Source organism: Rhineura floridana, chromosome 2 (assembly GCF_030035675.1).
Source record: "Rhineura floridana isolate rRhiFlo1 chromosome 2, rRhiFlo1.hap2, whole genome shotgun sequence".
Taxonomy (NCBI): Eukaryota; Metazoa; Chordata; class Lepidosauria; order Squamata; family Rhineuridae; genus Rhineura; species Rhineura floridana.
Genome location: NC_084481.1, coordinates 208,077,846 through 208,092,828, shown reverse-complemented (window position 1 = coordinate 208,092,828; position 14,983 = coordinate 208,077,846). Strand labels below are relative to the sequence as shown.

The window sequence follows — 14,983 nt, the reverse complement described above, 5'->3', positions numbered from 1 at the left end:
TGATTGACCTGAGATCACTCAGTGGAGTTCACGGCTGATGGAGATACGAACACAGGTTTCCACCAATCCAGCATACTAACCACTACATCATACTTGCTGTCTTTATGAGTCACTGTGTTTTCATCCCCCCACCACAAAAAGACACTGCAAATGTAATTGGGTGTTAGATTTATGACACGAATAATAAGCGTCATTGACCTCTTCTATTTTTCACTCAAAAAAAAATTAACTGCCTCTTTCTTCAAGTAATTAATGAGATTAAGTCAACACATTTAACATTTCAGCTGCATTTGAAAAACCTTTCATCAGAATCTTTTTTTTTTCATGAAGCCTTTAAAAATAAATAAATACATACGAGGCTTCAAGGCTTCATCAATATAACTCTCTGCTCACTCTCTTTAGATTTCTTAATCTTAAAGAGTTCTACTTTAGGCTAATAGTTTTTCAGGAGACAGGTTTGCAGTACTCGGGGAGCCGGACTAATCCAAACTCAAAAGGATATTGTAAAGCTTCAGAAAAGAGCAACTCAAATGATCAAGGGGATGGCGCAACTTCTTTGTGAGGAAAGGTTACAACATCTGAGGCATTTTAGTTTAGAGAAAAGGTGAGGAAGAAGAAACATGATAGAGGTGTGTAAAATTCTCCATGGTGTGCAGAAAGCGGACAGGTTTTTCTTCTTGTCATATGATATTGAAAGGCAGAGTCATCCAGTGAAGTTGAATGGATCATTTTAGCTAAGCCTTAAACATAAGAGCCTCAGCTTGGCATGGAAAAATGTTTTTTTCCCTGGAAGACCTTGAATAATTCTCAAATTAATCCAAAGTGAGCTTGGAAAATCTCATGCACTTGTACTCTGTGCCTCCTTGAACATACTGTCTTCCTAGGACTGGTCAGTTACTGGATCCAACATCACCAGTTAGGATTTGAGATTATTTCCCAGATTTACTCAGAAGTTCTGTTACCCTTTTAATGTATTATTGGGCGGACATTTGTAAATGAGTCTCACAAGGTTGTTCTACTACGTGAAAGGGGCAAAGATTTTAAAAACTATTGATCCCTTCCCAACGTTTTCATTCCTAGCTCAGGCAAAAAGCTAACGTTATTTTTAGACAGTTTCTTTTAGCACAGGGAGACTACGGACTGAGTTTATTGGAATATATTTCCAAATGCAACTGTCTGCCTGTATTTTGTTTTTAGCAGTGGCACGTCTCTATATCTCAAGGTACAGATATATAAAAGTTACAAAAAATGTTGCTATCACTCAAGTTAAACAACAACTTTGCTGTATTGCTGGAAGGGGACCAAAAGACCATTTCAGCAAAGCATTTATCTAAAGGTAAGGGCATCAACTCACCTGACCTTCACCACTTTAGTCTACTAAGCCACAGTTAGGGATCCTGTGTCCCTCCAGATGTTGCTGAACTCCAGCTCCCATCAGCCCTAGCCAGCATAGCCAATGGTCTGGGATGATGGGAGTTGTAGTCAAGCAACCTCTGGAGGGCCACCTGCTCCCTACCCCTTCTCTGCTAAAAGTAGTCTGCTAGGTATATTGCATTATGGCTTGCCAGAATTTGCATTCTTGTCTGTTGGGTGCTTGACCACAACTTTTGTTTTTGAAGTCCCAACTGGAGATCTTACTAACAGGAGATCTTACCACCTTTGGGCCTGGTGGGTCCCAAGCCGCACAGGCCTGACTTACGCAAGGTCCAGATGATCACAGAGAATGAACAACACAATGTGCAACAAGGTGACCAGGCCCAGCACCAGCGGGTGGCCAGGTCGGGCACTGGCCAAAGGTCCCTGTGGTTGGCTGAAGGCCCCCAAGGCTGTGGCTGGGAGGGTGGAGCTCCTTCTCCATCATCCCTGCCAGAATCAGGTTGTGGGGAGTGATCACAAATTGTGACCAGATGCAGATCATGACGTGGGAGCTCCACTGCCCCAGGTGGCATCACTCCCACATGTGTGTTGCTGACACACACTTAGAAAAGCCTGCTTTTGCCACCTCTTGTGTCGCTGTATCAGTGTTCTGTGTGTGCATGCCTCTCACCACCCAAGATGGGGGGAATCAACATCTTGGGTGATGGCAGATATGCACAGGGGTGATGTCACCTGGGACAGTGGAGCTCTTGTTCCACAATCTGCACCACCGTCCAGTCACAATTTGCAATCACACCCCACAGCCTGATTGCAGAGCAGGAGCTCCACCCTGCCATCCTCAGGGGCCTTCGATTTAAGTCATACACCCTTAAGTCGCTTGATGTGACAGGAGACAAAGCAGAGAGTATCTTATCCTGATAGTTTACACTAGCGTTTGCCCACCTGGTGCTTCCAGATGTTCTGGCCTACAACTCCCATGAGCCCCAGGCTGATGGGAGTTGTAGTCCAGTGCAGTACATCTGGAAGGCACCAGGTGAGCAGAGGCTAGCTTACACACACTCTCCCTTTTGCTTCTTTGCTAGCTTGCAAACACATTTTGCCTCTTTGCTCCCCTCATTCTGATGAATAATGAAAGCTATTATTTTCTTTCAGGCCTTTTAATAGAATTAGTTGATTTTCCGTTCCTTGATTTTTGCCCTTTTGCAAATATGCCTATTTTTCTGTTGAGCATTGTTCGATAGTCACTGTAACTGACAAAAAAGGTTTCTTCCCACGTGTTCCAATGGGAATAAAAATAACTATGCAGCTCTGGGGCTGGCGTAGTCTTCTCCCTATTCTGGAGTTATGGGCTGGGAATTTCTAGGCAGATCCAAAGCCTCTCCTGACTGAGGGCAGATCAGCAATGGCAGTGCAACTTTCCATGAGTGCATTGGGGAGGCCTCTGTCTTCAGGCCTCTCCCCTGACCACCGATTCCTATTTCCACCTATGGAAAGGGAGGTCTGCAGTGTTCAATGGCATCTCAGCTGCCCTCCCTACATAGAGTATTTATTTTATTTATATCCACCATTCCTCCAAGGAGCTCAGTGTGGCATACTTGGTTCTCCTCCTCCTCTTTTTATCCTCACAACAACCTGTAATGTAGGTTAGGCTGAAAAACTGTAACTGGCCGAGTGAGCTTCATGGTTAGCGATGATTTAAACCCTGGTCTCCCTGGTCCTAGTCCAACACTCTAGCCACCACACCGCAATGGTCTACATATTTAATACATTCCCACACAATAAATAGGTAACAAATATTGAGGATGGTTGAATTCCAGCACCAACAAATATGGAAAGAAACGTTCAAAATATTCATCTTATTCAATAAAGATTCTGCCACCAAATGTGCATCCTAACATTTTTACTCTAACGATTTATTCAAAATATTTACCAATATGTAAATTACATCAGTGTAAACAAATAATAACATTTTATAGCAGAACTGTATCTCTTCATATAGTTTATAGAAATATATATATCATATTTTAATTCTTTGTGAGTCACTTGAGAGCTTTTGGCCAAAAGATGGCATAAAATGAATATTACCTTACACATATTTATTTATTACTGAATTTGATTTCTTCTCCACCCTTTACTATAATGTCTCAGGCAGAGCTTGGAAAAGTTACTTTTTTGAACTACAGCTCCCATCAGCCTAATCCAGTGGCCATGTTGCCTAGGGCTGATGGAAGTTGTAGTTCAAAAAAGTAACTTTTCCAAGCTCTGCTACAACAAATAAGACAGTTACAGTCCAGGAGGTTTCCAGACAATTATAGCTAGCAATATTTGGAAAATGGGCGGGGGAAAGTGCATTTGATTTACATTACAGGAGAAATTGGCTCCTTTATGATAGGATAACAAAAGATGGGTGAGAAATGTTGGCATTAGAAAGCTGAGTCATTCCCCGAGTTGGAAAAGGGTTAACAATAAATGACAGCATTGGAGGTGTAAACCACACAGCTGTGCCTTGTTAGGTTGCCGTACTATAAAGCCTAAGAACGGAAGACGGGTTGTGTGGGGGAAGGGGGGAAGCAAAGGTGTACGTGTTGACTACTTGCCAGGCTGTATCCTATAAAGTGGGTTTTGCATATCTATGTGTATGGACTCTCCTTTTGTTTCGGACAGCTCTCTTGCGTGAACTCATACCGCGCCCTGCTGGGATGGGGCACTGAACACCAACAGTTACAGTCCAGGAGGTTTCCAGACAAGATCATAGCTAGCAATATTTGGAAAATGGGCGGGGGAAAGTGCATTTGATTTACATTACAGGAGAAATTGGCTCCTTTATGATAGGATAACAAAAGATGGGTGAGAAATCCCTGTATGCCTGTGTGCCTCAATTTTCCCCATATAAAATGGGCACGTAGGACAATTACCCCTTGAGCTCACCTTCATCCACTTTGATGCAGCCTCCCAACATTCAGCACTCTCTTATTCCATTCTTCTTACATGTTGGAAGTGCCGCATGTATTCATATGGCAAAACAGGGAAATTATATCCGTGTAGAGAAGTGATCTCACTACCTTGCACAGTATAAAAGATTAATCTCATGTGCTCGCTCCAAGCCTTGAAATAAGAAATATTGCCTTAAAAAAAAGAGGTAATCCCAAAACTGATTACTTTGTATTCCTGCTGCTGTGATCATTAGGGTTGTCATTTATTCACCACTTCCTGCAATATAATGAGTCACCTTGGAGTATGTAAGAGGGCATTGTATATAAGCACAGAGTATCAGCTCCTTGCTGTGGTATCTCTGTGACATTTGGGCCACTGATCCCACACATCTTACAGAAATCTGTTTTCATTTCTGCACTGGGAAACAGTATTGATGTTTTCATTAGCACAGCCATTCCATTAATTTTAGCATGTGTTTTTAAATTGCTTTTCAAAAATGTGTTTTTAAATTTGTATATTTGTTTTAATGTTTTTAATTGTTGTAAACCGCCCAGAGAGCTTTGACTATGGGGCGGTATACAAATGCAATAAATAAATAAATAAAACTTTAAGGCAGTATTGATTACAAGCAAACATTCCTTATAATCTCATACATTAGGGCCAAGAACAAGATTTATTAGCATTCTGAATGGTAATCAATCATCATTTCTTTTCATGTACAGTCTGACACTTACATTATATTTGCAAGGTAGTTGTTCCTTCTCTGTAATGAGAACCTACCCTGCACTGGAAACATTATCCGCCTGTGCCCCATAGTCTCATTTCAAATAGTTCTGGGTAGAGATTCTTGAGGAATTTGATGTTTGTGAGTTCCAACTAACTTGATCTGCACCTCCCAGTCAAATTTATGTATTTATTCATTAATCGGCAAAAAACCTTGCGGTTTAAGAACATACCTATAGCCAACAGATATTTCTTTTAAACTTTAAAAAGCAGGGAAATTGGGCAGCTATAGTGAATGCACTAGGGGAGCAGGAGACCTGACCTCCTCTCTGAGATATTGTACTGCCCTACACATTTGTCAAAATGCAAACACAATTTGGGTTGGTCTTTCACAGTCCAATCCACTTCCTGTGTAGCTTGGAAGAATTTGGTAACATGAGAGAGAGTGTGCATATATATACACATACACATGCACCTATTGGGACCTTTTGGTGTCTTACATTGAAAAATGTATACACCTAGTGGCTTTCTAACTGTAAATGATAAGTGATACATGATTAGAAGACTCTTCCATTCCCCATAGTTTTGTACTGTCCAAAAGGATGTGTTGATAATTGTCTTGAACTGGATATATGACCAATACTGAATCTGACCAGCACTCCTATCCAGTACTCAGTTTTCAGTAATTTTGTTGAAGTCCAACAGTGCAATCCTAACCATGTCTACTCAGAAGTAAGCTCTACTGAATTCAGTGGGGCTCACTCCCAGGTAAGTGGGGTTAAGATTGCAGTCTGGACCGTAAGAATATAGATATAATTTAATGATTAGAAGATTATTTCATTTCCTATAGTTTTGTTCTAACCAGAGTAGAGATGGAAGGATCTGTCAATTTCACTTCTCTCCATTTCTCATTTTTCTAATCTCAGATTCAGTTCTCCACATTTCTGTGGCAACTTACAATTTTAAAAAAAATCCACATGAAAATTCTCCAGCATTTTAGTGCAAATATCTCCTCATACAAAAATGTGTTTATGCAGTTTTGACTAATGTACACATTTTTGCAAACAATTTCTCCTAATATAATGCATTTTTGTATGTTATTTTCACTAATATATTCATTTTTATGTACACTTTTGCCCTAATATATGCAATTTTGTAAACATTGGTTGGTTGGCAAACTGCATCACAAAATTCAAATACAGTAGGGCCCCACTCATACATCAGGTTAGGTTCCAGACCCCCGCCGGAAAGTGAAAACCACCAAAAAATGGATCAGCTGTAGTGCGGGGGTCTGGAACCTAACCCGCTGATCGCACCAGAGGTGGAGAAGATCAGATCTTCCCCTCCTCGGGTGCGATCAGCTCAAGCAGGGGAGTCTGGTCACGCCAGAAGAGAAGATTGGCTGTAGCAAGCTACAACTGATCTTCCCCTCCTCCGGCGTGATCAGCTGGAGTGCGGGAAGCTCCAGCCCCCCTCCAGCTGATCGCCCCGCTGGTGCCGTATTAACAGAATGCCAAAAAGCAGGGCACCGAGAAGCAGGGCCCTACTGTAAGTGCAAATTTTGAAGGATAAGTGTTTTGGTTCTCAGATTGTTTCAGAAAGTGAGAAATTGATAGGTTTGCCTTTTAAGATTTTCTTCCTGGTGAGATTTGACAGTGAAGATGGAAGCAAGATTCATGTAAAGGACACTTTGTAAGATTCAGGACTGTTTATGAATCAACTGAAGAAAGGCTTACAAAACTCTTGCTGAAGACACTGAGGGTAAACAACATTCACATTAAGGACTGCTGTGGACATGGTTGTAATAATGCTGAGCCTCATGCTGTGAACATGGTTATGATAATGGTGCCAACATGAAGGAACAACTAATGGGGAATTTTATATATCCACATATATAATCATAGATATTAGAAGGTATACGTTTTAAAATCACAAGCGATTAAGCATAGGCCTGTTGAGACCAGAGCTTGGAAAAGTTACTTTTTTGAACTACAACTCCCATCAGCCCCAGCCAGCATGGCCACTGGATTGTGCTGATGGGAGTTGTAGTTCCAAAAAAGTAACTTTTCCAAGCTCTGGTTGAGACCCTAAGATCCAGTCTCACAGAGAACCCTAAAAATCCATAGGCCTCAGAATCAGACCTGTGAATAAAGGCATATGGAAGCAGGCAAAGTAAATTCAGTTTGAACTCTTGTTTTCTTGGCAAAACTTGGCCAGTGAGTGACTTAACAAGTATTAATTAGTGTATTGTTTAAAGCCATGGGCATATAATCTGTGACTGATATATTATAAGACATAGTTGGCAATTACATTCTTTGTTTTAGTATTTTATAGAGCCAGAGCTCCAACTACTGGAGAAAGTTTTGTAACATTAGCAAAGCAGGAATGAGATAAACTTTACGCTTTAATATTAATTTCTAAAATAACCCAGTGAGTTAAATTGTAATTTTAATAAGTAGAATATAAGTTTGTAAGTGGGTATTAATGTTAAAAAGGGTATTGTGGAGTGGTTTGCCTTTTCCATTCCTCTGAGGCTGAGAGACAGGGGCTGATTCAGAATTAACCAGTGCCTTGTCTTAAATATATGGTCTCCAGGCACAGTACTGTACCTTAATCCTAACCCTTCCTCTATAGCCATGTATTTTTATAGTAATAATAACAATAATAACAATAATAACAATAATAATAATAATAATAATAATTAATTTGTTTGTTGCCTATCTGGCAAATAGCCACTCTAGGCGACGTACATTAAAATGAGATAAAATACAACAATACAACAATATCAAATGCAGTCATGTTAATAACAGTAGATAAAATACTGGACAGTCATCAGTACATATAAAAGCACTTATATTAGCAGCATATGATAGATGGTAAAATCATGAAGATTTACCCTTCCCAAGGACCTCAAAGGCCTGTTGGAAAAGCCATGTCTTCAGGGCCTTGCGGAATACCTCTAGGGAAGGGGCATGTCGAAGGTCACATGGGAGGGAGTTCCAGAGAGTGGGGGCCACCACAGAAAAGGCTCTCTCCCTAGTACCCACCAACCTAGCTGTTTTGGTTGGCGGGATTGCGAGAAGGCCTTGAGTGGCTGATCTAGTTGGGCAGCATAATTGGTGGCGGTGGAGGCGCTCTTTCAGGTAAGCTGGGCCGAAACCGTACAGGGTTTTAAAGGTTAATACCAACACCTTGAATCGGGCCCGGAAAATAACCGGCAGCCAGTGTAGATCAAATAATACTGGCGTAATGTGGTCTTGGCAGCGGCTGTTGGTAAGTAAGCACGCCGCTGCATTCTGTACAAGTTGTAATTTCCAGGTCGTTTTCAAGGGTAACCCCACGTAGAGCGCATTACAGTAGTCCAATCGAGAGGTGACCAGGGCATGCACCACGAGTGGGAGCTGTAAGGAAATGGGATTTCTGAGAAAGTATAAGGAATAAGAAACCTATAGCAACAAATACAGCTGTAGCTGCTTATAAACTTTCAGGCCCCCTAAGCTAAGCCAAACCCAACCTGACATTGTTAAGGAACATGTTAGCCTGGCCGATCAAGAACAATGGAACAATGGGTGTACCAGGTTTGCTTGAAGGCACATTAACAATAGTAACTGGTTTCAACTGGCCTGGAAGACCATTGGTCAAAGTGGACAGCAGAATAATGGTGATATTAGTAAGACAGACAGAAAATTGGAATGAGAAATACATTACCTAATGCTTTCTGATTGGTTTAGAAAGATTGCAGAGGAGAAACTGTGATGTTATGTGGGAAGGAACTTGTGGGATTGGTGAACTAATGTCACATGCTGCGTCTGTACTGCTTAAAAGAGCTTGCACAAAGTGCCTCAGTGCACTCTCTCCTGGATGTCTCAGAGGGACTGACCCTGGATATGCTTATAAAGAACAAAGGCCTACCTTTTTGCTTCAAGCCTGTGTCTTCAAATTTCTTCAAAGACCCCCAGCAAAAGATCCCATAGGAGAAAATTCTCCATCACAACAACAAAAGGTGTCCAGGTAAGGTTACTGATGAGCTTCATTCGTACTCTGTGGCTGTTATTCTCTCAATCTGATAGTTTCAGATGCAGCCTCATCATCAAAAAAAATCTATTACCCTTTTTGGCAAGTTATAATACATCTTCATACTATTCTCTGACTCTGTTCAATGCTGGCAGATACTAAAAGACAATGTGTCCAACCTCACCATGAAGCCACTAAGTGGTACTCACTGGGAAAGCTGGATAGACAGTGTGAAGCCTATTTGATATCAAACAAAAGATGTTGATGCTCTGGTGGAAGTAGCAGAGTTGCCTCAAGCAGATGCAGGTCTTTGCCAGGAAGCACAGTGCCTAACAGACCAGCTGCTGGACTTCAGGTTGTTGACATCAATAATAATATGGTACAACATTCTGTTCTATGGTAATATTGCAAGTGAGGCTCTAAAATTGCTTTACCATGGACATCGTAACTGCTGCCTCCTTTGTTATGAATGGACCTTGGACTTCCTCATGAGCATAGCTCACTAGAAATGCAAGTTCCCCTGTTGCGAGGGTAGCATGACCTTTTGCTGGAGTTATCCGCATGTCACCCCTAAGCCTGTATAAATTTACCCTTAACCCAATGACACACACAGAGAAAGTAAAACAAAGAATGGTTTTATTAATAGAAGAAATGAGGAAAAATACAGTTTACAATTACAATTAACAATGAGCAACTATTATTCATTCATTCAGCAACACTAGATAGACTAAAGCAAAGAGACTCAACTTATGCACACTTTCACATCAAGCTCACCCACACAGAAAGAATAAGGAAAGAAAGGAGCCCAGAAGTTGCATATACCTTTCCTGGAGAGTTGCTGTGAGTCTAAGGCTGAGAGAGACGTTCGTATCTGGCCCAATGAGCCAGGCTCCGCCCTTGTGTAACCAGAGCTAGATTTGAAAGATCTTGCCCAAATCCTTAGCTCTGAACTTCTGCAATTGTCCCGAAGATGCTGGGGAGCGTTGATAAATAAGGTAGCTGTTGAGTCCTCCAAGAGGAGGAACTGCTGATCCCTTCAAGCCCCTCATGTTTTATACCTTTTCTAACTGAACTGACGCCAATGTAAACGTGACCATGGAGATGGGGATGTGACAGATAAGAACAATGAAAGAGCACCTGATTCTTCAATTTTTCATAGGAGTCAGGAAGTCTATACCCTCAGGCTTTCAAGGTATGTAGCTACTCAGAGGTCACGGGGAGGCTGTTTCCCAGGAATCTTTGCTGTCGCAGGTTTTCCAAACTCTGGTTCACTGAGGTGAATCAAAGATTTAAAAACCCCAGTATTTTGTTCCTCATTACACCCTTAAGAATATAAGGAATCCATCACATTAAAACTTACCTGCGAACTACCATGGCGGATTAGAGCCTCACATCACTAACCTATCCATCGAAAATGCTCAAAACCGTGACTGTTCAACCACTGTGCTACAGCTTGCACAAGTCAAAGCCCCATTCTGAGCAGTGGCAGTGCACTATGCAGCACAGCAGAACTATCACAGGTTTTACTTTTTTTGTTGCTCTTACCTTTTGGTAAGCATTCTTTATTATAGAATATCCATTGTTTTTATCTTAAAAATAATAAAGAAAAGTTATAAATAAAAAAGGTGTCCAGCTGACCTCTTACAGCTTATGGCTTTTAAAAATTATTTATATAGTGCTTAGAGTGTTTGCAGTATTTGAAGTGCTAGGTAGTGTTGCCTCAAAGCTGTGTTCCACCGATTTTTACCTAGCGCAAATGACATCAGAGTGGACATTGACAACAACACCTACTTTAAAGCTAATTGAAGGAAGATAAGTTTAGCAGTTTAGTACCCAAACAACCTGCAGAACCTTAAAATATATGTATTACAGACACTTGCTTTTTGCCACACTTGCTTTCTGCCTCCCTGCTAACAGCAGTCAGTACATTAAAAAAACAGCCACTGAGCTCAGCTGGGCACCCTCTTCAGCTTGGCATCCCAGGTAACTGCCCAGCTCACCCACCCCTAAGGAAGGAAGGCCTTCAGATATAGTACTTCTGAGCCATTTAGGGCTTTCTAAGTTAAAACCATCACCTTGAATTGGGCTCAGAAACACTCTTTCTTACCTCACACTCTTTATCTCCCCAGCCCTCTTTCCACTGCTGGGTAACCTTTCCTTCTCCTGCAATACTCTCAGCTATCTCCCCCCAATGCTGCTATTAAGCTTTTTCCTTAGCTTAAGAGCAGTGTGTGTGGGGGGGGGGAAGGTTCAAACTTTCCTCTCCCTGCACATCCATTCTTTTACATTCTAGTCCTCAGGATACTATAGAACCATCAGAAACCCGCTGTAACAAGTTCACTGGGCACTTCCAAGATAAAATCTCACGCATCCACCGGGACTTAGACTCCAGTATTATGGCAGTTGAACCTAATGAGGTATCCAGAGCACGGTCTTGTCCTCATTTATTGGATGAGTTTCAGTTGGTACAGCTTGAGGACATTGACAAGGTGTTTGGACTGGTGCATGCAACCACCTCTGTACTGGATCCTTGCCCCTCTTGGCTAGTGAAAGCTGGCAGGGTTGGAACAGCCGGCTGGGCCAGGGAAGTGATAAATGCCTCCTTGAGAGATGGAGTGGTCCCTAGTTGCTTAAAAGAGGCAGTAGTGAGACCACTACTGAAGAAACCTTCCCTGGACCCAGATAATTTGAACAACTATAGACCGGTAGCGAATGTTCAATTCCTGGGCAAGGTCTTAGAACGGGTGGTCACCAGCCAGCTCCAGGTGCTCTTGGATGAAACCGATTATCTAGATCTGTTTCAATCTGGTTTTAGGCCCGGTTTTGGCACTGAAACAGCCTTGGTCGCCCTGTACAATGACCTATGTCGGGAGAGGGACAGAGGGAGTGTTACTCTGTTGATTCTCCTTGATCTCTCAGCTGCTTTTGATACCATCAACCATGGTATCCTTCTGGGGAGACTCACGGAGTTGGGAGTTGGAGGTACTGCTTGGCAGTGGCTCCGCTCCTACTTGGTGGATTGTCTCCAGAGGGTAGGGCTTGGGGAGCATTGTTCGACACCCTGGACTCTCCATTGTGGAGTCCCGCAGGGATCGGTCTTGTCCCCTATGCTTTTTAACATCTAGATGAAGCCGCTGGGTGCGGTCATCAGGAGCTTTGGAGTGCATTGTCACCAGTATGCTGATGACACGCAACTCTATTTCTCCTTTTCATCTTCTTCAGATGAGGCTGTTAATGTGCTGAACCAATGGACTGGATGAGAGCTAATAAACTGAGGCTCAATCCCGACAAGACTGAGACGCTGTTGGTGAGCGCCTTCTCTGACCAGATGGTGGATGTTCAACCTAGATGGGGTTACACTCCCCCTGAAGGAACAGGTTCATAGCTTGGGGGTTCTTTTCGATCCATTCCTGTCTCTCGAGGCGCAGGTGGCCTCAATGGCACGGAATGCGTTCTACCACCTTCGGTTGGTAGCCCAGCTACGTCCCTATCTGGAAAGCGACGACCTCGCTTCAGTTGTGCATGCTCTGGTAACCTCTAGATTGGATTACTGCAATGTGCTCTATGTGGGGCTGCCTTTGAAGACAGTTCGGAAACTACAGCTAGTGCAAAACGCAGCTGCTAGACTGTTGACGAGGACTAGGCGATCCGCACATATAACACCTGTTCTGGCTCGTTTGCACTGGCTACCTATTTGTTTCCAGGCCAAATTCAAAGTGCTAGTTTTGACTTTTAAAGCCTTACACGGCGTGGAACCACAATACCTAGCGGAACGCCTCTCCCGATATGAACCTACCTGTTCACTACGTTCAACATCTAAGGCCCTCCTCCGAGTTCCGACTCACAGAGAAGCTGTAACAAGATCTAGGGCCTTTTCAGTGGTTGCCCCCAAATTATGGAACAGTCTCCTCGATGAGGTGCGCCTGGCGCCTACACTTTTATCTTTTTGGCACCAGGTTAAAACCTTTTTATTCTCCCAGGCATTTTAATCTATCTTTTTAGCTTTTAATATCAGGTTGTTAATTGTTTAATATATATGCTTTACTGTTTTTGTGATCCTATTGTATTTTATCCTATGTTGTGCACCGCCCTGAGAGCCTTCGGGCTGTGGGCGATATATAAATCGAATAAAATAAATAAAATAAAATAAAATAAATAAATAATTTGTGCTGCTCAGCAGACAGAAACAGATGAGAATGGTGAAAAGGGGGCTGGACTACAGACAAAAGGTTAATATTTTTCTGGAGGCGCACACCTTCCTGCTGTTCACCTTATCAGTGGGCGTGTATATTGTGGGCTGTGTAAGATTAGGCAGTGGGCCAGAAGCAGTTCAGGGGGCTCAGTCTGCACCCTTCTGAACAAGAACTAGAAAAAAGGCATGATTCTTGGGGACTATGCATACTGACCGGTGAATGTCAAAATGCAATCAAGATATGAACATTCCTCAAGGCCTGTTGGAGATTGTTGAGCAGGAAATCTGCACAATTCCCTCTTCATGGAAAGTCAATGTGGAGATTCTCCATGAGTCCTGGTGAATGTGCATAACAGCCAGTTATTAAGCACATTATTCACTCAACTTGCAGTCCCCTAAACATATATATAAATGGAGGTTGAAGGGGTAGAGGTGGGGAAATGCAGTAAGAAAAATAGTAAATTAATCCATATAAAATAGAAGCATCCATGCTTCCAAAATACAGGGGAAAAATTGCAGAATCCAAGCATATTTGCAAAAACTCAGCCCAAAATCCCTTTCCCCTCTAAATCAAAGTATTTATGGCAATGTATTGACATGTGTTGTGCTGACATGTGCACACAACATGCTATAAACATTCCACTTGTCTGTGCAGTATATGGCGCATTTTGTTTTCTTATGCTGTCCTTCCTTGCAGAACTTTGTCTTCTAGCTCGTTCTTATTGGCAAAAGCTTATTTGCTTTTTAAGTTGTTCCTTCGAAAGAGCGGAGGAGGGCATTTCCTTCAAAAGATTGCAGGATGACCTTTCAAGTTCTCTGGACTGTAGTGTTTTTGTTTCCTCTTTCACCTGAGTTTTCCCCACAATGAACTCCTGATCAAAAAGAGAAACTTTTTAACAGAGCTTACTTTCTAAAATAACAGCTGATTGAGCAAAAGAACTCAAAAAGTGTATTGCAGGTTCTCTTGAAAAATTCATCTGGCTCAACCCCACACACCGGGCTGGTTTGCACGTAGCTCTAAGCCAGCCTTCCTGAACAAGGTAACCTCCAGATGTTTTGGTCTACAATTCCCATCATCCCTGACGATTGACCATGCCGGCTGGGGCTGGTGCAAGTTGTAGCCAAAGACATCCGCAGGAGACCAGGTTAAGGAAGGCTGCACTAAACCATGTTTAAGCACTATGTGCATGTGCTAGAAACAGGCCCGATTGAAGCCTCAGGCTCTCAAACCTCTCCCACCCCCTCCAGCTCCTTCATGGCCAGTTCCTAAACAAACCAAATTCAAATAATAGATTATGAAGTTGGCTTATTTAACCAACAAGAGTCCGATTCATATATCACAATGCAAGATTCTTTAAAACAGAAACTAAATGCTGCAGAAGTTCTTCTCATGGCTGTGCAAGAAAAGTTAGGAGCACATAAGCTGGAGTCTTCACTCAGGCTTAGATGATGATGATTAGATGTCTTACCCGTCCTTCACCAGAAGGTCCCATGGTGGGTAGGGATTCCAGTGGAAATGGGAAGAGAAACAGCGCAGTCATCCTATGTCTAGATTGGAAATCAATCCAGCGAATACGATTGGTATTCACTGTTGGTGTTGTTTCCAGTCTGCAACAATATGTAATTGACTATAGTTTTCTCCCCATTAGCACTTGGTTTCCTTTGCACTGAAATGAATGGTGTGGGATAATGTAATAATGATATAATTAATTATGTAAAATTCTGCCAGAGTGGACAGCAGAA

General features: G+C 42.3%; 1 protein-coding gene across 1 annotated transcript in view; it reads right to left on the bottom strand.

Annotated features, from left to right (window-relative positions):
- Positions 1-13,959: 13,959 nt before the first annotated feature.
- CCDC197 (coiled-coil domain containing 197) overlaps positions 13,960-14,983 on the bottom strand; it is a 47,938-nt gene continuing 46,914 nt past the window's right edge. The window contains exon 9 of the mRNA XM_061612816.1: positions 13,960-14,112. Within this exon, the coding sequence (XP_061468800.1) occupies positions 13,960-14,112 (153 nt within the window). The remainder of the gene's footprint in view (positions 14,113-14,983) is intronic.